This window comes from Papaver somniferum, chromosome 8 (genome assembly GCF_003573695.1).
Source record: "Papaver somniferum cultivar HN1 chromosome 8, ASM357369v1, whole genome shotgun sequence".
NCBI lineage: Eukaryota > Viridiplantae > Streptophyta > Magnoliopsida > Ranunculales > Papaveraceae > Papaver > Papaver somniferum.
The window spans coordinates 138,379,132-138,402,599 of NC_039365.1; the positions used below are offsets into that span (position 1 = coordinate 138,379,132).

Consider the following 23,468-nt stretch of genomic DNA (forward strand, 5'->3'; position numbering starts at 1 on the left):
ACTTATAAAACAACCTGAAAAACCAATAATACTGAAAGTCAATAATGCTCTCTGATTAATGAGTCCTAAATAAGCACAAAGTAATGTGTCCCATAAAGATATAAAACAACACATAATTGCAGTAGTCTAAAAAAGCTAACAAAAGTTTTTAAAATGATGCACAAACAAAATCTGCATTTGGACCAATAAAAGTAGTCAGGGAGAACTGAAACTTAAAACTCAGGGGTAAGAAGGAATGACAGTGCAGGTTGCCTTGTTGTGATGAGTTTTCTTGTGGCAGTTTGAACATCTGACGGATTTCCTACTCTTCTCCCATGCATTCTTGATACGATTTCCCTTTGGCCTACCTGGTGGAACTCGTGGATGGGGTGGAAAAATAGTATCCTCTGGTTCATACTGCTCTGGCCTGTTGTAGTTAGGGACTGGTCTGATAGCAATTGAGTACAGCTGCTGAAAATGCGTAACTTTGAAGTAGTATTGGATATAATCTACGTATCTATCACCCTTGGCAAAAATAACTGCTATAGCATGAGAGCATGGAAACCCATAAACACGGCATCCTTGGCAGGTGCAAGTCTTGCTCAGTAAATCAACAGTGTGAGACCTGCAAATACGCAAAAAGGCAAAAATATTTTCAACACAAATAACTTAAAGCAGTACATATATGTAGTATTGCAACCAAATACCAAAAAAAAAATATATGATTTGATGGTACATGTATGCTATACTGCAATAAAACTTGTTTTAGGGGATAAAGCTAACCTAGGTGAAGGAATCTCATAGACATAATCAGATGACTGAGTAACATTTCAAACTCGACCAATTTGAATATGTTCTTTAAGTAACCCCTGGTAGGTAGGAGTAAGAAACTCAGGGTCCATCAAGACACTCAGTTCGCGACGTTCTGTCAATCAACTCCATAATGCGTAACTTATGAATGGAATACAAAGAACACATATAATAAAATTTGAACCCAAAAAAAACACCAAAAAAAAAAACACAAACCTGATCATGTCAACGAGGGCGCAGGCAGGCAACCTCTTGTCCTTTCAAATCCAATTACTGAAGGAGTCAGCAACACTTGATGTAGTCTGACCAAATCTACATCCAGTGAAGAATGCGCTGGAGCAACATTCCTTAGGAATATTGTGACAATAGTTAGCAATCCCATCCCTTCCCGTGAACTCCTTTTGCATAAGCGCTTCTTTATATTTCGCTGGTGAGAGAGCATAAGTCGCTTTTTTTAAACAATCCATAACTTCTTTATACTTCTCGTTCGATTTCCTGATTGGTAAGTTCTGCTTTAAGTGGTAGTAACAATAGCCATGATGATAATCAGGAAACACAGCAGGAATAGACCTCAACAATCCTTCACCACGATCAGACATAAATATGATAGGACGGTCATCAAAACGTTCTTAAGATTGCACATAAACCAATCCCAATTATAAACATCTTCTCCAGGTACTAATGCATATGCTAGAGGATGAAAACCTGCAAAAAATAAAAAAAAAATATGATACACCGTCAAAAATTGTGTCGATATACTGCTTGAAACTGGAAAAAGACTAAGAAACAAGGGGACCCAATTAAACGACAAAAAATAAATAGGTCATTTAAGATTTACGATCCTTTCTCAAATAAATAAAGAAGATCTACGGTCCTCAATACTCGTTCATGGCTCTAAACATCAGTTTTCTTACCTACACCTAATGTAGGTTAAAGCTACAACACGTTATTAGCCGTTGGATTTAAGATCTCTTTGTAGTTGGATATAATTTTTTTTTTTTTTTTTATTTTTTGTGAAGCATATGTAGTTAGATAGATGACTTACTACGTCAGTATAGTAGTTCTTTACTCATGCTTCAAGAAGAAGGGAAAAAAAGAATAAAGTTGGAAAGAGTTAGTATTTTTCTCGGCAATTGCGAGTATGCGGTCAAATGTGAATGTCAAGTTAAAATGGTCAATGTCTCGATATGTCCCGGTTTTCTTTTCTAAAAGATAATTTGTGAGTATGTTATAAAATGAGTATGTTAAATTTTCTTTTTAATAACTCTGTGCATCTAAAAAAAATAGTTTTTTTGACCGATTAAATGAACAGAACGGGAAGATTATGTAACATGCATGTTATGAAATGACTATGTCAAATTTTGTTTTTAATAACTCCATTTATTTAAATAGTAATAATAGCTTCATTTGGCTGATTAAGTGAACCCTGAACGGAAAAAATACGTAATATGCCTTTTTTGTGTTCTTTTTGTTAGAGCATTGCTCGGTCGAACTCGCATGCGTTGCTATCTCAAGCATGTTTGTCAATGTTAGTGATCAAAACTATAAGTCTTGATTTCTAGTCTACTATAGATAAGGTCTCGGACTAGGATAGAAAGTGTGGTTGAGCTCAAGAACTCCATGGAAATCATCATACAAGACGAAGGACTACTCAAGGAACTGGTGGATCTTCATCGACTAGAAGGTATGTGGAGACTTGAACTTATCTATCACTCAAAAATCTATTTATCTCCTATCTTGAACAAAAGTCGTTTTGCTATATAGACTTAGATTATACACATTTGGTATTTCGAGCCGAGTTTACCTCGCCTATCTATTTCTCGAAATATGTGTTGGTAAAGTTTTTGCTTTAGCCAAGTTCATCTTTACCTAGTGACGAAAGTCATGTTATGTTTCAATCACTTTGAAAATTGCTCTGACGAAAAATGGTTTGTGAATAACAACTATATAACGTCATCTGAGAATGTTTCAATGATTGAAATGAGAGTTTAGACTATATAACCATTTGGAGGATATAAGCATTGTTGTGGAAACACATATATGTATAAGTCCTTATTGCTTGAACCGAAGTTTGCGAACTTTGTTGATCAAGTGAACCGGAGAAGTGCATGAGCTAAGTCCGCGAACTCAGTATGTGAACCCAATCCGCGAACTGGCGAAGTTCTCAAACCCGAGAATTTCTGCTGGAGTTTGTAAACTCCATCCGGGAACTTAAGTCCGCAAACTTGAGTAGGTTATGTCTAAAACCGATGTTTAGTGAACTTATCTTTATAAACTAAGGAATGCAATTGCAAACCGTGGCTATAGAGTTCATGAACCGATTCATGTGAATCAAATCGTTTTTGCTTCAATTGTGTCTTGTGTAGTACATGAGATTTCCTTGCAATTGAACAACTCTCTAACTAGCTCATTTGAGTCATTTGAACTAGTTATGGTGAAGAAGAATATGGTTGATATGAAAGTGATCATATGGCTAACCATTTGGTTAACTATTGTTGAACCAACTAATGTACAAGTTTGGGTACGGTTACACAAGCCCAGGAACATGCATTTCATTTGTGTATAAAAAGATATGTTTTTGATATAACAGTTGTTAAATATTAGCTTGAATCTAATGGGTAATTTTGAATGCTTTGTTACTAAGCTAACATTGATTGCAAACCCTTATTTGAAAGACTATATAAGGGAGAACTTTATCAACAGGGAAAACTAATCCCCACACATTATGTGTGATACTATTTGTGCTAAGCTAGAGTTGATTTTCCTTTAACCTTTGGTTTCTTCTTCTAAACCAGGTTAACGACTTAAAGACTTCATTGGGATTGTGAATCCAGACCGATACTACTTTTCTTGTAGTTGTGTGATCTGATCTTGCTGTTTCTATCGTACGAGTACAATTTTAATAATAGTCTTGAGATTTCTATCTCGGATAGGCAAGATAAAAAGTAATCACAAACATCTTCGTATCATCGTTTGTGATTCCACAATATCTTTTTTCGCTGCGTCGATTAAGACTATTGTGAGGTGATTGTTAATACTAGGTTGTTCTTCGGGAATATAAGACCGGTTTATCAATTAGTTCCTGTTCACCTTGATTTATCAAAAGACGGAAAAAAACTCATAGGTATATTCGTGGGAGATGGATTTATCTATTATCGTAGACTTTTCTGTGTAATACAGATTTGTTTATTAAAGTCTTCGACTTTGGGTCGTATCAACTCTTAGTTATGGGTGAGATCATCTAAGGGAATCAAGTACGTAGTATCCTGCTGGGATCAGCGACGTAAGGAGCACAACTGTACCTTGGATCAATGTGAGATTGATTGGGGTTCAACTACAATCCAGACCGAAGTTAGTTTGGAGTAGGCTAGTGTCTGTAGCGGCTTAATACAGTGTGTTTTCAATCTGGACTAGGTCCCGGGGTTTTTCTGCATTTGCGGTTTCCTCGTTAACAAAATTCTGGTGTCTGTGTTATTTCTATTCCGCATTATATTTTGTTATATAATGAAATATCACAGGTTGTGCGTTAGAATCAATCAATTGGAAATCCGACCATTGGTTGTTGATTGAGATTAATTGATACTTGAACTTTGGTCTTTGGTACCGTTCAAGTGTTTTCTCTTATATTCAATTAGACTCGCAGATTTCTATTTGCTTGAATAAGAATTGAATCGAGAAAGAGAGATATTATAACTCTTTGATATACTGTTATCTAGATTGAGTCTGACTGTCTAGTTGATTCTCTAGAAAGTATATTGGAGTTAGTCCATACAGATTGCTAAGCGAAATATTGGGTGTGGTTTTTTCACTTTTTATTTTTCTCTTCTTCTTTTAGCTAAAATTTATGTTAAGTACAACGTAAAACGTTAAAAAAATTTTCTTTCTGCATTTTGTTTGACAAAACATGGTTCGGTAACTTTGATCTTTAAACATGAATCACGTCTTTTTTGGTTAGCCCCCCACTGCTGCAGCAGTAATCTAGTATATGAAATGAAAAAGTTTTGAGATAAATAAAAAAAAACTACTTGAATATATTGTGAGATCTGATGGGTTGCCTCCAACAACCCTAAAACAATTCCTACACCATTGGATGTGATATATGAAATCACAATCACTCACCAACTATTTCGAGCACCATCGAAAACCTACCACCAACAAATAGAAATGTCGAAGAAGGAATTGTGGTTTATATGACTACCACGGGTTGATAATACACTAATGATGTCATCATGTCACCAAATGCGGGCTCAGTTTTGCCCTGCTTCGGCAATCCTAATCTGAAGTCTCGTTTCTCTTGTTCAGTAACAAATCCATAATGAAGGAGCGCTATCATGTGGTAACCATTCCACCGACTACAACGTTTCACCATAACGAATAAGTTTTTCGACTCAGAGTCCAAGTCCAAAGAATCCAAACAACACTATCTCAATGTCTAGGATTTTTATTTTTACTTTTTTATTTTTTTTCTTAAAATTAAACTAGTCAATTCATTCATATTAAAAATTGTTTACATGGCTTTCAAGGACAAGTACATCAAATAACAAGAAATTTAATAACTTATTATAATAAAAGATACAATAAGCAAATAAATAGAGAAAAGAAAGATCGAGATACCGCGAAAACCTTGTAGTCATATTGTAGAGAGTAGAGTGAAGGAATGGTATTGGGAATTAAATCCCATCATTTTGAATGATTTTCTAGAGATCTTGTAGAGAGTAATTAGATGAAAACCTTATCAATCTCCAAAGTAATTGAACTAAAATCAATGAACACGAACTAAATTTAAAATAAATAAATTAAAAACAATATGTTAAAAATTAATAGTAAAAATAAGCCTCGTATGGCAGAGACAGTGACGCCTAAAAAATAATACAACGAAAAGGTTCTCTTTGGCTAAAATTTGGAGTGGTTGTTAGGGAGTCATTCCTTTCGTAGTGGTTCTTTTTCTTGCAAAACTAACTCATGGTGGAAGAGTGACTTATAGCCCTTATTCTTTCTTTTACCATTCACTTTAGGATTTAAGGTGTAGTTATTGTTTTTCTTTTAAGTCCATAAATACTCATTATTCCAAGATATTGAAAGCGCGACATGGCATGACATAACATGCAAGCTACTTGTTATTTGCTGACGTATTGTGGTTGAGATTTCAATCTAATATGAAATGCCGAAAACTGATCATGTTAAATCAATGGTAGTATCGGATTTCTGGAATGTTGAGTCTGTCGAAATCTAGTCGGCGTCCTTGTATCAGTTGGAGTTGTGATTGTAGTGCGTTTTGTAGTTACAGGTGTGTTGTTGAAGGAGCCGAAGTTGGTGGAGTTATTGTTAATATTGCAGTGGAAATTAAAATTGAGCTTCTTTTGTAAAAACCCAAGCTCAATCTCTTAAACACCACAGAATTAGGAAAAAAATCCAAGGACAAACCCTAAACTAAAACGAGTTTGAAAACTAGATAACAAGAAAGAAAAAAAGAAGAAAAGAAAAAAAAAAAGATTTACAGAAGCAAGAAAAAGCATCTAAATATGATTGGTTCTACCTTGATTCTCTATACGGGTTAGGATCCGTCCAGCCTTAGATCTTCAATGAAAACCATACCTTTAAACTTATTGATTTCTTTCAACTATGAAACAAGTTCCTAAGTCTATTTCCTTAAACTCAAGTAATTAAACATAGTTTTCTAGGCACAAAATAAAACCTATGTTCACTACTGTTAGAGCACTGCTCGGTCGAACTCGCAAGCGTTGCTATCTCAAGCTTTTTGTCAAATTTAGTTTCCAAAACTATAAGACTTGATTTCTAGTCTACTTATAGATAAGTCTCGGATTAGGATAGCGTTTGAGGGTGAAAACGGTTTCTGCTGATGTTGGTAATTTCGGGTGTGTGGGTGAGAAACGAATTTAAACCCTAAATAATGTACTGCAAGGGAGTACTTTATATTCGAGAGATCAATCTGTACAAATCCAGCCTAAACCAAGAAATGGTCGTTCCAGACTTGCTTCGGTCACAAAGTGAAGGAGAAGGGTTGGTTTTGAGGAGGGAAGCGAAGAAAGTGTTGAGACCAGAATAGTTGATTCTGTAAGAGTAGTTGTTTCATGACTTGTATCAGATAGTGGAAAGCTAACAGATAGAAATCTAGCAAATGTTTTTTGAGTGTTGTATCCTCCTGACCTGAACTTGTTGTTCGGTGGAAATAGGTAATGCCTATTTATACAAGTCGAAGTGAAACGTACTCTGGTCTCATTAAGAAATGGAAAACGGGTGAGTAAATGGAAAGAGGTGGTAACCGGTAATACTTGGAATTGATGTTCCATAAAGAAAGCATTTCACCATTACTCCCTGTATTTACTAAACGCGTCGTCCTTATGACACTTTCTTATAACGAGCGTAGTGTACGCTGCACGCTGTAAACCGCCAAACCAATACCCAATGAGCATCCCCCAGTTTGTGACATGTGTTGATGTCTCGAGTGTTTTTGTGGAAAACATGTAGCATATTGTTGTTGTATGGAAAGTTGAAATTGGGAGACTTGCCGGCTCGGTGGTGACCTTCAACGGTCGAGATTTTGCATCTTAAGAGGAAGGTAGCCGTTGATTATTGCAATCTTTCGTTTGGTATCCAGTGGCATGAAAGTATGATCAGTATGGATTTAATATGGCCCAGTTTAGGCGCGGCCAAAAGTTAGGGTTTTGGCTTTGTTTAGGCGCGACCAAACTAGGGCCAAAGGTTGCCATGTGTTAGCTGGTAACCTTGGACGGCTAAGATCTGCATCTTAGATGAAAAAGTGGTTGTTGATTGTTGTAGGCCTTCGTTTTGGTAGCCGCATAGGGAAGGCCGGCATGGTATGGCGCGACAAGGTGGTTGGCATGCCATTGGCACATGTGCCATGGCATGCCTTGGCGCGGTTTGGCGTGGCCAAAACTAGGGTTTTGGGCCAAAGGTTACCATGCGTTGTTTGGAGACCTTGGACGGCTAGGATTTGCATCTAGGTAGGAAGGATGGTCGTTGATCGTCGCACGCCTTCGTTTTGGTATCCGCATGGGGAAGGCCGACATGGTATGGCGCGGCAAGGTGGTTGGCATGGCATGCCTTGGCGCGGTTTGGCGTGGCCAAAACTAGGGTTTTGGGCCAAAGGTTACCATGCGTTGTTTGGCGAACTTGGACGGCTAGGATTTGCATCCAGGATGGAAGGGTGGCCATTGATCGTCGCACTCCTTTGTTTTGGTAGCCGCATGGGAAAGGCCGGCATGGTATGGCGCGGCAAGGTGGTTGACATGCCATTGGCACATGTGGCATGGCATGCCTTGGCGCGGTCTGACGTGGCCAAAACTAGGGTTTTGGGCCAATGGTTACCATGCGTTGTTTGGCGACGTTGGACGGCTAGGATTTGCATCTAGGATGGAAGGGTGGTCGTTGATCGTCGCACGCCTTCGTTTTGGTAGCCGCATGGGGAAGGCCGGCATGGTATGGCGCGGCAAGGCGGTTGGCATGCTATTGGCACATGTGGCATGGCATGCCTTGGCGCGGTTTGGCGTGGCCAAAACTAGGGTTTTGGTCCAAAGGTTACCATGCATTGTTTGGCGACCTTGGACGGATATGATTTGCATCTAGGATGGAAGGGTGGCCATTTATCGTCGTATGCCTTCGTTTTGGTAGCCGCATAGGGAAGGCCGGCATGGCGGGGCCAAGGACAATGGCGCGGATAGCTTGGCATAGTGGGGCCAAGGGTTTGGTACGGACGGCTTGCCATGGTGGGGCCAAAGCAAGGTGCGGTTGGCTTGGCATGGTGGGGCCAAGGGTTTGGCATGCCATTGGCGAATGGTGCGGATAGCATGGTTGGGGCCAAGGCAAGGCGCGGTTGGCTTGGCATGGTGGGGCCAAGGGTTTGGCATGCCATTGGCGCATGGTGCGTCTAGCATGGTTGGGGCCAAGGCAAGGTGCGGTTGGCTTGGCATGGCAGGGCCAAGGGTTTGGCATGCGATTGGCATGGTGCGGCTAACATGGTTGGCATGCCTTGGCGCGGTAGACGTGGATGGCATGGTTTTCCATTGGTACAATGGTGCGACTGGCATGGTTGGCATGCCTTGCTGCGGAGATGTTGCTGGCATGGTTTGCCATTGGCATAGTGGTGCGGCTGGCATGGTTGGCATGCCTTGGCACGAAGATGTGGATGGCATGGTTTTTCATTGGCACAGTGGTGTGGCTGGCATGGTTGGCATGCCTTAGCGCGGAGATGTGGCTGGCATGGTTTGCCATTGGCACAGTGGTGCGGCTGGCATGGTTGGAATGCCTTGGCGCGGAGATGTGGCTGGCTTGGTTTTCCATTGGCACAGTGGTGCAGCTGGCATGGTTGGCATGCCTTGGCGCGGTAGCATGAGAATTAGGGTTTGGCATAGATGATGTCGGTCAATGTTAAGGGTTCTGCCGTGGAACATGACACATAAAAAAAAGGTACCCTGTTAATTCTTACGTAGGCATGCTGATCGATTCAATAAATGTGCTAATGGTCATAGTGACGTCATGTCAGTTGTACAGTTTTACGATTTTAACCCTAAGCTAAAATCCACCATAAACATTAAGTCCCCTGCTTATCTCGGAACAGGAGCATTGTTGTGAGGTAAGCATAAGATGGTGACGGGAAAGGATAAAAATCGAAACGACAAGTCGTGGAAAGATGGTCAGGAAGGTCCGACTAACCCTTTTCGAGAGGTAAGGAGAGTCCATGATCCTCGTGTTTGGCGGCCTTGCGTAGATTCTATTCGTGGTGTAGACCGTGAAGTGGTGAGATGAAGATCTTAGGCTTAGTCTGGCTATGCATCATCTTGGCTGGGTTAGGGAACATTATGACGTTGGCTTGGCGAGTTGTCGGTGTTGGTGCGGCAAGTCATGGCGCGGACGGCTTGGCATGATGGGGCCAAGGAAATGGCGCAGTTTGGTGAAGCAAATCATGCGCGGACGACTTGGCATGTGGGGCCAAGGCATGGCGCGGTCCTGAAGAGGAAAGCATGGCGGACGGCTTGCCGTGGTGAGGCCAAGGCAACAACGCAGACCGTCTTGGCATGGTGATTGGTCTTCGCGGGCCCGGTTGCCTCTTTTCCTTACTTGACTCAAATAGGAAGTCCTTTACTTATTCAAACTCCCAAGTATCACGCCTATAAAAGAAGGGACAGACTCTCCTTTTACTTCACACCTATATTTGTTTTATTCATGCCGTGTAGTAACAGTAAAACGGACGAGCGAATCCCAGGTATGCCTTCCAACACTTCCTCTTTAACTTGCTTTTTTTGTTTTTTTTTTTGTGTGTGTTAGTGCAAACCCTAGCTGTAGGCGTACCTTTTCATGAACTTGTAGAAATGTTGTCATTCTGCATTGGTATGAATCCTAGCCGTAGGTATGCTTTGCACGAACTTGTAGTAACATTTAGGCGTGAATACCGTAGTGATGTTGGCCGCCTCAATTACCGTGCAAAGTAGGCATGCATGAGCTGGTCATTCCCTTACTGCGAAAACCTAGCTTCTAGGGTTTACTCCTTTTTCCTGGTGTGAACGTATGTATGGTTCCCGTGGTTGGGCGCGCCTCCTCGGCCGGGCGCAAATTTCCTGCTGCAGGGTACGGTCTTGGCACGAGGTGGTGATGCAGGGTCTGTCAGTCCCCATTTCTTTTCCTATGCGCATTATGACTTTGAAACAAATTGGCTTGCGTCCAGGATGGATCTCTTGTGTCTGATAAAATAATTTCCATGCACTTTCCGTAATAATTTCTCTTCGTATTGTTCCATTGTAGTTATTTCGAAGGTGGAAGTAGCGTGAGAGAATTTTCGTTAGGATGTCATTTGAGAAAAGTTCTGTCGTGCCGAAAGATGTTGGAAATTTCAAGCCAGACATAGATGATGATTTTTTTAAAACATCCGCCACGATTAGGAGAAATCATCCCAAGTATGTGTCGACTCTTCTGACTGGTCCGGAAAGCGAAGGAGAGGCCCGGTCGGTTCGTCCAGGAAGTGTAATAAGGTTTTTCTTCAGAGAAAAGAGTATCATGCTTCTCCTATTGACTTTAAAATATCCGTGAGTCCGTTGCATCCCTTTGAGAAATGGATGCGATTCATGATGAGCCAGGAATGTGTAAAAGCCAGTTTGACCAAGGCGCAAATCATTGATGCTGTCGCGGCTTCCGCAGTGCTTCAAATTAGGAAAGATATTCCAGGCTTGGTTGCTTTTATTTCCAGATGGTGTCCAGACACTCACACGACCATACGCAGGTGGAGTGAAATGAATATCTCCTTAGAGAGCGTGCCCGTGTTGCTGAACCTTCTTGTAATAGGAAACCTCGATGTCAAATTGTCTGCAGATGAAGAAGAAATGCGCGCCGCCCTGGTTGCGAAATCAAAAGGATTCGTCCGTAAAGAAAACAAGACGAGGTGCTTCTATGACTGGTGGGTGTCTCAGTGGTTTCCCGATGAGTTGGAGCCGAATCAGAAGAATAGTACGCTTCATGTCATGGCGTTCTTGGCTCTTTGGTTATCCAGAGGTATTTTCGATGACGACTCGGGTAAGAAGGAGATAAGACAGGAACTTATCAAGTTTGCCATAAAATTGACAAAAGATGTCGTTCTCCCTATTGGCGGATTGTTTCTTGGTTCTCTGTACACACACTTGGATCAGCTGGTCGCGGACATGTGCGCTTCAAATGGTTACATGAAAGTGGATTCGTATATTCATGCCGCCTTTCTCCAAGCGTGGCTGTGGGAGAACTTCGAAAGGTATGCTCCAAAACCGTTGGCCGTACTTCCCAAGTCTTGGGGTGGCTCTAGGATACCGTGCTGGTCGAATAGGCTCCCAAAGATCGGTTTGAACCTGGTTGGATTCCTTGACAACTCGCACATGGTCAATTTTCGTCCATGGGATCCGGTGCATGCGTCATAACTCAGATCAGTACCTTTTCTCCTGCTCCGAGCATGTATTTGTCTTCTGATAAAGAGGATATGAGTGTTGGAGAGATGGTGTTCATGCGAAGCTGCACGCCCGGTTATATGCCGTCTTTCTTTCTAGGATATTGCAAATCAGTCTCTTACAATATCGATAGGGTGGCTCGGCATATAGGTTTTGACCAAGGGGTCCCAATTGTTCGTCAGCCGGTTGTTCCAGAAGTCTCGTTGCCAACTGTTCTCGATGCTACTGTTCTTGTGTCGGGTTAAAGTCTCCCTTTCCTGCTTGCGGAACTAAATCCATCAACAACCTCCAAATATAACATATTTTGGAAGGATGAGTTTCTCGTTTTCCATGGATTCGTGAATGATGTGGTAGAAAACCGTCGCGGTAAGCCTTCTCCTGCGGTTTTAGCGGAGCATCCACTGCCGAGGAATCCTTCTTCGCCCAAGCGAAAATCCGTTAGCCCAAATGCAGATAGTCCCCAAGTGAAGGAGCTAAGATCTAAAAACCGTGCAGATGGTTCCCATTCAGTTTCGACAACCCTACCGACTTTCAGTTCGTCCAATATTCGGGTACGTGTGATTTTCCTTTTGACTTTAGTTGGATCGTGTATATCCTTGTTTCTTTCCTGAGTATCCGTCTTTGTATCTTGCCTAGGGTCTCAGCAGCGTGAAAGCCTTTACCAAACTTGCAAGTAATCAGAAAACATCGCTTCTCGAGACGGAGGGTGGCGGTGCTGAGACTATCCGCGACAATGGGGAACTCGAGAAGGATGAAATCTCAGAGTTCAGTGATGGCGAGAGTAGTTCTTCCGACAGCAGTGATGAATCTTCCTCTAGCCAGTCTGAAAGCGAATCCGTGAGTCTCCCGCATGTTTTTTTTTTCTTTCTCTTTGGAAAATATCTAATCCGTGATGTCATAGGGGGAAAACGTTTCTAAAGATGACCCTGAGACGGAGACTGGTGGTGATACAACTTTGTCTCCAATTGTGGCAGCCGCACCGGGCGACCTTGGAATGGATGTTGATCGAGATGAAAACATCGTTGTGACTCAGACAGTGGAGAGTACTCCAGTGGTTGCGGGTGAAATTGTCGTTAGGAATCCCTTGCTGGTTGCTGATGTAGATGCGGGTGCCACTTTCAACCCTCCATACCGGGTTCTTTATCCAGATCATGTGTTGATCGGGGGATTTAGCGTGCCAGCCAAACATGCAGCGCTATACACCAAGATATGGGAAAGATACGGACATATAGCCGCGATCAAGAAGGTTACCAGTCGATTTGCGTTGGTTAAGCGTGTGGAGGAAACTTTGTCTTCGATTGACGACATGTGCAATGTGACCGGTAATACTGTTTCTGAGGATGTAATCTCGAGCTGGAGGTTCCATTGTGACATGTATGTAAACTTCGAGTTCAATGTTCCTTGGTTCGTTGAAGGTTTTTCTCAGGTTGAAAAGTTGCTGGTCCAAACAGTTGAAGGTCCTTCTGCGGATATGGTGAAGAAGCATGAAGCGGAAGTCGAAAAATTGTCCAGGAAGCTGAAGTTGAAGAGGGCGTCTCTCTAAAGCACGAAGGAGGCTCTTGCTAAGAAGAGAAAGCCATTGTTGAAAATTTTCCTTGAATGCATTTATGTCTTCTGAACTTCTTATTTTTAGGTTTTTTTTTTGAAAGGCAAATGAAACACCTAGTTTATGGTTTTAATTTCTTGGATTTCTGGGTTGATAGACAAATGTTACCTTGAGGGTTTTGGATTATTCTTTTGGAATGAATTGTTTTGGAATGAATTTTTTTGGGAATGATGTTGTCTTGGTTACGATAGCAAGTGACGCAAACATCTCAGGAAAACCATGGAACCGTGAGCATTGCGTGTCGGTAGATGACATGGGGTGAAACATAACATGGATATCGGTTTCATCATTCCCATAAAAACTTGAAATAGCAAACCATGTATTTTTTCCAGGTAAGACTTACTCGGGTTTTCAGGTCTCCTGATGAAAAGGGAATCTTCCGGGTGTAAGACCGAGTTTTACGGGAGGCACCGCCGTGATTGTGGAAAGTCCCCAGTCGTCTCATCTGATAATCGAGTCTTCGATCCCTGGTTGGATCGTTCGCTTTTAACCTCTAGGAAGTCCCCAGTCATCCCTCGCCGTGTCAAGACTGATAATCGGGTCGTCTGGTAACTGAGTCGTCGATCCCTGAGCGTATCGCCTGCTTCTACCGCCTTGATGTCTGGGTCGAAGCATGAGATCGACGGTCAAAAATTGACATTGTAACCGAATGATCAATCTCCCACTGTCGTCGCCAATTGTTTGAGGGTGAAAACGGTTTATGCTGATTTTGGTAATTTCGGGTGTGTGGGTGAAAAACGAAGTTAAACCCTAAACAATGTACTACAAGGGAGTACTTTAGATTCGAGAGATCAATCTGTACAAATCCGGCCTAAACCAATAAATGGACGTTCCAGACTTGCTTCGGTCACAAAGTGAAGGAGAAGGGTTGGTTTTGGGGAGGGAAGCGAAGAAAGTGTTGAGACCGGAATAGTTGATTCTGGAAGAGTAGTTGTTTCACGACTTGTATCAGAAAGTGGGAAGCTAACAGATGGAAAGCTAGCAAATGTTTTCTGAGTGTTGTATCCTCCTCACCTGAACTTGTTATTCGGTGGAAATAGGTAATGCCTATTTATACAAGTCGAAGTGAAACGTACTCTGGTCTCATTAAGAAATGGAAAACAGATGAGTAAATGGGAGGAGGTGGTAACCGGTAACGCTTGGAATTGATGTTCCATAAAAGAAAGCGTTTCACCATTACTCTCTGTACTTACTAACCGCCTCATTCTTATGACACTTTCTTATAATAAGCGTAGTGTACGCCGCACGCTGTAAACCGCCAAACCAATACCCAATGAGCATCCCCCAGTTTGTGACATGTGTTGATGTCTCGAGTGTTTTCGTGGAAAACATGTAGCATGTTGTTGTTGTCTGGCAAGTTGATCTTGGGAGACTTGACGGCTCGGTGGTGACCTTCAACGGTCGAGATTTTGCATCTTAAGAGGAAGGTAGCCGGTGATTATTGCAACCTTTCGTTTGGTATCCAGTGGCATGAAAGTATGATCAGTATGGCTTTAATATGGCCCAGTTTAGGCGCGACCAAAAGTTAGGGTTTTGGCTTTGTTTAGGCGCGACCAAACTAGGGACAAAGGTTGCCATGTGTTAGCTGGTAACCTTGGACGGGTAAGATCTGCATCTTAGATGAAAAAGTGGTCGTTGATTGTTGCAGGCCTTCGTTTTGGTAGCCGCATAGGGAAGGCCGACATGGTATGGCGCGGCAAGGTAGTTGGCAGGCCATTGGCACATGTGGCATAGCATGCCTTGGCGCGGTTTGCGTGGCCAAAACTAGGGTTTTGGGCCAAAGGTTACCATGCGTTATTTGGCGACCTTGGACGGCTAGGATTTGCATCTAGGATGGAAGGGTGGCCGTTGATCGTCGCACGCCTTCGTTTTGGTAGATGCATGGGGAAGGCCGGCATGGTATGGCGCGGAAAGGTGGTTAGCATGCCATTCGCACATCTGGTATGGCATGCCTTGGCGCGGTTTGGCGTGGCCAAAACTAGGGTTTTAGGGCAAAGTTTACCATGCGTTGTTTGGCGACCTTGGACGGCTAGGATTTGCATCTAGGATGGAAGGGAGGCCATTGATCGTCGCACGCCTTTGTTTTGGTAGCCGCATGGGGAATGTCGGCATGGTATGGCGCGACAAGGTGGTTGGCATTCCATTGACACATGTGGCATGGTATGCTTTGGCGCGGTTTGGCGTGGCCAAAACTAGGGTTTTGGGCCAAAGGTTACCATGCGTTGTTTGGCGACCTTGGACGGCTAGGATTTGCATCTAAGATGGAAAGGTGGCCGTTGATCGTCGCACCCCTTCGTTTTGGTAGCCGCATGGGGAAGTCCGGCATGGTATGGCGCGGCAAGGTGGTTGGCATGCCATTGGCGCATGTGGCATGGCATGCCTTGGCGCGGTTTTCCGTGGCAAAACTAGGGTTTCAGGCCAAAGGTTACCATGCGTTGTTTTGCTACCTTTGACGGCTAGGATTTGCATCTAGGATGGAAGGGTGGCCGTTGATCGTCGTACGCCTTCGTTTTGGTAGCCGCATAGGGAAGGCCGACATGGTGGGTCCAAGGCCAATGGCGCGGATGGCTTGGCATAGTGGGGCCAAGGGTTTGGTACGGACGACTTGGCATGGTGGGGCCAAGGCAAGGTGTGGTTGGCTTGGCATGGTGGGGCCAAGGGTTTGGCATGCTATTGGCGCATGGTGCGGCTAGCATGGTTGGGGACAAGGCAAGGCGCAGTTGGCTTGGCATGGTGGGGCCAAGGGTTTGGCATGCCATTGGCGCATGATGCGGCTAGCATGGTTGGGGTCAAGGCAAGATGCGGTTGGCTTAGCATGATGGGTCCAAGGGTTTGGCATGTCATTGGCGCATGGCGCGGCTAGCATGGTTGGCATGCCTTGGCGCGGTAGACGTGGCTGGCATGGTTTGCCATTGGTACAGTGGTGCGTCTGGCATGGTTAGCATGCCTTGGCGCGGAGATGTGGTTGGCATGGTTTTCCATTGGCATAGTAGTGCGGCTGGCATGGTTGGCATGCCTTGGCGCGGAGATGTGGCTGGCATGGTTTGCCATTGGCACAGTGGTGCGGCTGGCATGGTCGGCATGCCTTGGCGCGGAGATGTGGCTGGCATGGTTTTCCATTGGCACAGTGGTGCGGCTGGCATGGTTGGCATGCCTTGGCGCGGTAGCATGAGAATTGGGGTTTGGCATAGATGATGTCGGTCAATGTTTAGGGTTCTGCCGTGGAACATGACACATAAAAAAAAAGGTACCCTGGTAATTCTTACGTAGGCATGCTGATCGATTCAATAAATGTGCTAATGGTCATAGTGACGTCATGTCAGTTGTACGATTTTACGATTTTAACCCTAAGCTAAAAACCACCATCAACAGATAGTAAGTGTAGTTGAGCTTTAGACTCCACGACGTTCATCGAATGAAGACGAAGAACTACTTAAGGGAACTTGTGGAACTTCATCAACAAAATTTATATGGAGACTTGAACTTATCTATCACTCAAAAGTCTATCTACTATATCTCTTATTTGAGTCATTTGAACTAGATATGATAAAGATGAATAAGGTTGATATGAAAGTGCTCATATGGATAACCATTGGTTAACTATTGTTGAAGCAACTAAGTGTACACGTTTAGGTAAGGTTACTCAAACCTAAATGAAGGTACATTTTCTTTGTGTGTAACAAGCTAAGTTCGATCTAACGGTTGAAAGATATTAGCTTCAATCTAATCAGGGTGAATATTGAATGCTTTCTTACCAAGGTAACATTGATTACAAATCCTGATTTGAAATCTATATATATAAATGAGAACTCTAGCAACTGGGAAACCTAATCCCCATACCTCCTGTGTGATATTAATTGCGACTAGAGTCGATTCTCCTTTAACGTTAGGTTTTTCACGAAACCCTGTAGGTTAACGACTTAAAGACTTCACTGGGATTATGAAGCCAGACCCAACTATTTTCTCTGTAGCTGTTGTTGTTTTCTATTATGATTGGGTACTATCTTCTTTAAGATTTGCTCGAGATTTTATCTCCGATAGGCAAGATTGAAAAGTAGTCACAAACACATCCATCTCATCGTTTGTGATTCCACGATATCTTTTTTCATTAATTGATTAAGATTATTATGAGGTGATTGATAATACTAGGCTGTTCTTCGGGAATATAGATCCGTTTATCAGTTGGTTCCTATTCACCTTGATTTATCAAAAGGCGGAACAAAACTCGTAAGTATATCTATGAGAGACATATTTATCTATTCAATAGAATTTTCTGTGTAATACATATTTGTTTATCAAGTCTTCTAAGGGAATCAAGTGAGATCAGCTAAGGGAATCAAGTGCGCAGAATCCGGCGTGGTTCTTGAGGCGTAAGGAACGCAACTATACCTTGATCAGTGTGAGATTTATTAGGGCTCAACTACATTCCAGTCCAAAGTTAATTTGGAGTAGGCTAGTGTCTGTAGCTGCTTAATACAGTGTGGTGTTCAAATATGGACTAGGTCCCGGGTTTTTTCTGCATTTGTAGTTTCCTCGTTAACAAAACTTCTGGTGTCCGCCTTATTTCTTTTCCGTATTATATTTTGTTATATAATTGAAATATCATAGGTTGTGCGCTGAATCGATCAATTGGTAAATCCAACCTTTGGTTGTTGATTGAAATTGATTGATCCTTGAACATTGGTCTTTGGTATCGATCAAGTTATTTCTCTTATATTCAATCGGTCTCGCAAATTCTTATTTGTTTGATTGCAGATTGAATTGAGAGATTGAGATATAACTCTTTGATATACTTTTATTAAGATTGAGTCTGACTGTCTGTTTGATTCTCTTGAAAGTATATTGGAGTTAGTCCATACAGATTGCTAAGCAGAATATTGGGTGAGGTTGTTAGACCCCCGCTTTTTCAATTGGTATCAGAGCAGGAAAACACGTTTAAGACCTTATAAGTCGGTGTTTCTAGTGACCTGACTTTATGGACGTAAGTGCTACCTCTGATAAACGCGTCACCAGAAACAAAAGTTTTGTTTCTATAAAGTCTATTAAAGAGAAAGATCTGTCAATCTCAAATATAGATAAACCTAGTGTTCTAACGAAACAGACTGGCACTGACATGTGTTACCCCGATTACCCTGACTCTGTTGATGAAAGGGAAGCAGCCAAAGAGAGTAAATTGATTCTAAATCTTGTTAGAATCCAGGATGATAGAATCAGTCGGTTGAAAAACAATGTCAATGTTCTTCTCGGTATAGTGAGAGATTGTGACTCCAAATTAAAAGCTCCTTACGAGGAAAACGCCGAATTTCGGTCATCAGGTATCTTACTCGAGGCGAACCTCAAAAAGGATGCTTTGGAAACTGAACATCTCTTGAGTAAACTCTCTATTCAAGGATGTTCCAAAGAGTCCACTTGTAATACCCCGATATTCGGCAGCGGTTGGCCGAATGTAATATAAGTAATGGTTTATCCTTTCCTAACACCGAGGCCTTTTCAGCACAATTGGCTCCAGAGTTGGCAGAAAACTCTACAGTTAAGCGTGCTCGGGCGGGAGCAATCCAGGGATGGATGACCTCCCGGGAAGTTGCTGCTGGATGACCACAGCGATGCCCGTTTAAAAACCCCACACTGCCGGATAACCGCAATGGCTAAGTGGAGACAATATCGGTGGAGGGACGGGTCATTACAAATGGTATCAGAGACGACGACGGTTCACCTGCCGAGGGTGGAAAGGTACGCTGGCGGGATTAGTCCAGGTGCTTCTCATGAGGGGCAAGGAACGTCGGATATCTTGGCTTGTAAATATATTCCGGAGTCGAGGACGACTCCAATTTAAGGTGGTGGTATTGTAATACCCCGATATTCGGCAGTGGTTGGCCGAATGGAATATAAGTAATGGTTTGTCCTTTCCTAAAACCGAAGCCTTTTCAGCACAATTGGCTCCAGAGTTGGCAGGAAACTCTGTAGTTAAGCATGCTCGGGCGGGAGCAATCCAGGGATGGGTGACCTCCCGGGAAGTTGCTGCTGGATGACCGCAACGATGCCCGTTTAAAAACCCCACACTGCCGGATAACCGCAGTGGCTAAGTGGGGACAGTATTGGTGGAGGGACGGGTCATTACACCACTATACCATCTGCTTCTATCTCAACTGAAAGAATTTCAGTTCCAGAAGTAAAATTAGAATCCCTTCCTATTGGAAAAGATGTGCTCATAACCTCCTCTAATCAAGGAAGTTCCACATCACATGGAAGGAAGAAATCTCCAAACGATGATGTTAAGTCTGTTCTCTCTAATCACTCTTGTGATCAGAAAGTGTGTCTCTTTTGTGATTCAAAAGGGTATGTTAAGCAAAAGAGAAACTCTAGGTTGAATAATAATTCCATTGTTCGACTTCAACACACCTTAGATTTAATCCTTAAAGGTGTAACTGACATTCGTATGTCTAAACCAATTGGTTTTAGTACTCACCCTGTATATTCTACCAGGAAAGTCAGTTCGATGTGTTCCTCAAATGTTCAAGAGCATAACAGACTCCTTAACAAAAATCGTCCAAGAATAGCTCAAGAATTCTCTTATGTCAAAAAGGGAGATAATATTGTTTTTTATGTGAATAAAGTATCAGGATAAGGAAGAAAAAATGGTGATATGAAAAACAACCCAAACGTGATAATTGAAGGATATAAAGAGATCGTCAATAGGCTCTCATGTCCCTCTTGTCGAAATTCTTCTGGTAAGGACTCAAACTTTGTCTCGTATTTAGATGACAACAAGTTTTATGATAATTTTTCACATCAAACATGATCCTTTCCTAGAATTGGTGATGAGTGCCAAATATTGTATATTTTTATCCCTTTTTGTTGGCATTTTAACTCATCTTTTGTGCATTAATTCTACATTTTATCCCATATTCTGTATTTTCATTGTTTTCAAGAATAAATATTTTTATTAATTAATTTTGCATTTTTAGGTAGTAAATAAAATTCGGATGAGTCGCAGAGCGAAAAGAGCAGAAAAGTAGTGAAAAGCCGGGAGGAATTACGCAAGGAAGCCGCGAAGAATGGTGCGCACAACCTCATTTTCTACACACAAAAGCGCCTCCGTCCTCAGCCATCAGATCATTTGTCAGAAGCATCCGACGGTCGCTCCTTCATAGATCATCAAAATATGATGTCTCTGCCGAGCACCACAGCGCTGAAATTCCAAGCCTTCAGATTAGATGGTAGTTGAATCCAACGGTCGCTACCTTGCTGTTCATCGAAGTTTGATATCTCCGCCTTACACTACAGTACCTAACTCCATCAAGTACCGTTCGTTTCGTTGTATCTCTTCATCCGACGGTCGCTCATCGCCTGCCTCCGCATCGCCGTCAGATCCACCTACCATCTTCCCATCCATCGCTCCTTGTCGCAGATCATCGAACCTCGCTGAACCCGCCTAACACCTAAGTATCGAACACCCTATACCCCTAGCCAAACGCCCCCTAACCCAAAATCACTCGACCTCTTCTCCTCCATACCCTGTTGCAGAGAGCTGCTATGCAACTCCATCACCTTCACCCCCCTCACCTCTGCAGAGACACCATGTCCTGCCACCACCAGAACACCATAGCCACCCTACATCAAAGACATCGAAACCCATCCATCCTATTAGCCTATTTCGCTAGTTTCACAAACCCTCTCAAATTTAGGGTTTTGAAATTAGGGAAATAGAGTTATAGGCATGACAGAGATGGAAGAAGAAGCAATAGAAGCATGGGAAGAGCAGGAGGAACAAGAAGAGAGCATGGGTCGTCGACGTGGGTGAAGAATTTTAGGTAAACCCTAACCCTAGTTTTCTCGGTTTTGGGAATTAGGGTTCGTCATTCCTTTTTTGTATAAATTGAGGGCTGGGTATTACTGTTGAGGTGTTCTTGGTTAGCCGAGATACCCCCTAATTGGGTCAATTTCAATTTCAATGTCCTGTTATGTTATGCTTTTTGCAATTCTATTTTTCACTGTTATGTTCATGTTCTTGTTATGTTAATGTTCATGTGATTCATCATGTTAGTTATGTTCTAATTTACTCTACTAGGATGTAGATGAAACCCTGAGTCTCAGCTATGTTATTCATGTGAATTGTATTACTCTTGAATGTTTAAAATTGTTAGGATAGTTTCACTTTCAGTGCATCAATGCTTTACTCTCACATTGTATGTCAGGCATCCAGTGTAGTTAGGATAAAACTGTGTTGATAGTGCTGCAGCTCATGCCTTAGAGACTGTGATGAATCCTTTGACTAGTTGTACTTAAATAGACAATTAGTGCTTTGGGTTGATATTTTAGCTGCAATTGAGACATCCATTGGTGAAACACCTTAGGTAAGTGGTAGAATTGACACATCTCCCTTATCTGTTACAAGGACAAGGTAGTATGATTAGCTGAATATATAGAGTGAGTTAGTGGTGGATTTGACATTCCTAGTATCTCTATTCTCAGTGTTAACATCTCTGTAATTGCATCTTTATTTTACTGTTGTAATCTCTGCCAACGTCTTTGTCGTATCGACACAAACCCCCCCTTTTGGTTACCCTCAATTTGAATCAGTAGTAGTTAAATTGTAGCTTCAATACACACCCAAGTCCTTGTGGTTCGACCCTGCTTGCCCTGTTCTATACACTAGACCCTGTGCACTTGCAGGTATAGTTTGTGACTCTTTTAGAGAGCCACCAAGTTTTTGGCGCCGCTGCCGGGGACTTGGTTGTGTTGTGTTGAATTTTTTTTCTGGGCTGTTTTTGCATGTTAGTTCATTTGCATCATTGCATACTCTTTTGCATATTGTTTCATTCTAGCATACTCATCATGCATTGCATTCTTGCATTTTAGTGTAACTTGCTGTTTTAGTAGCTGCTGTGTAGTGCAGCTGAATTTCTTAGCTTCTAGCAAGAAATTTACTTCTCTTCCGAAACCAACAGGTGCACTGCCTTGCTGCTTGCTGAAACTCCTGTTGGGATGTTACTGTTAGGCATTGTTGCTGCACTGAACTGGTGCTGTTTCTCTTGCTTGTAGGTGCTGTTGGAGCTGGTGCTAAGAGAAGCTGCCTGACCCTGGTGCAGCTGCTGTTGCTGCTGAATTGCTCCTGTTGCTGAAGCTGTTGCCCCTCCTGAGACTTGCTTGCCAAGAACTGCTGCCTGAAGCCTTCCTGCTAACTGCTGCTGCCCTCTGCTGTGGCCTTGTGAACCTGCAAAGCCTGCTGTTGTGCTGTTGCTGCTGCTGCTGATCTGCTCCTGCTGCTAGGCCTGACTGGGCTGTAAGCTGCTGCAGCTGATGAAAGACCAAAGCCCAACTGGGCCTTGAGTGTTGAAGCCAAAGCTTAGGATGATCCAAAGCCCAACTGGGCTTTTGCAACCAAACTGAGCAGCTGGGCTGTGCTTAAGCAAGTAAGCCTAAACCCATTAAGAGAACCCAACCTGTGGGCTTCCATTTTTAATTTGTGGGCTTGTAATAATTTTTTCCATTTTTCTGTTGGGCCTGTAATCTTAATTACTTGTGGGCTTGTTTGTTTAATTGCTTGTGGGCTTGTGATGTTAGACTGATTTGGGCCTGTAGTTTTAAATTAGAAAAACTGAACTAATTTAGAGGAACATGAATCGACTAACGACACCAACACTTTTAATGAGGACCAATATGCATGCTACCATGATGATGATTATGATGATTATGATGATGTGTTAGAAGAACATGAAAATATTGTGGAACCTGTTGGTTCAATAACATATGGCTTCTCGCCCTCGACCTTCATGAATGTTGTTTTTTCTAATACTCATTGTAATTCATATGATTTTGATATTGACATGGGATTCGTACAATTATTCTGTGAAGATGAACATGACATAGGAATAGTTGAATCTTCTGTAGACACTAATATGCATGAAAATATATTTGATGTGTCTGATTCTCTACCTAGGTCACATTGTGATATTTCTCCTGATTTGCCGATGCATGAGAATGAATCTGTTGATGATGTTGATGATTCTAAGTGTGAACTTGCCAATGTGAGTGATGATTGTGAGCATGATGTGACATGTGTAGATGATTTAGGAGATTTTGATTTGATTGATAATGATATGCCTATTCTTCTACCCAAGTCACAA

The 23,468-nt window shown here is 42.4% G+C and overlaps 1 protein-coding gene across 1 annotated transcript; it reads right to left on the minus strand.

Annotated features, from left to right (window-relative positions):
* Nucleotides 1-219: 219 nt before the first annotated feature.
* LOC113306100 lies at nt 220-1,388 on the minus strand. Its single transcript, XM_026555079.1, has 3 exons — nt 1,064-1,388; nt 847-904; nt 220-604 (listed from the first exon to the last, which is right to left on the minus strand). The coding sequence occupies exons 1-3, from the start codon at nt 1,386-1,388 to the stop codon at nt 220-222; spliced, it is 768 nt and encodes a 255-aa protein (XP_026410864.1).
* Between the last annotated feature and the right edge of the window lie 22,080 nt (nt 1,389-23,468).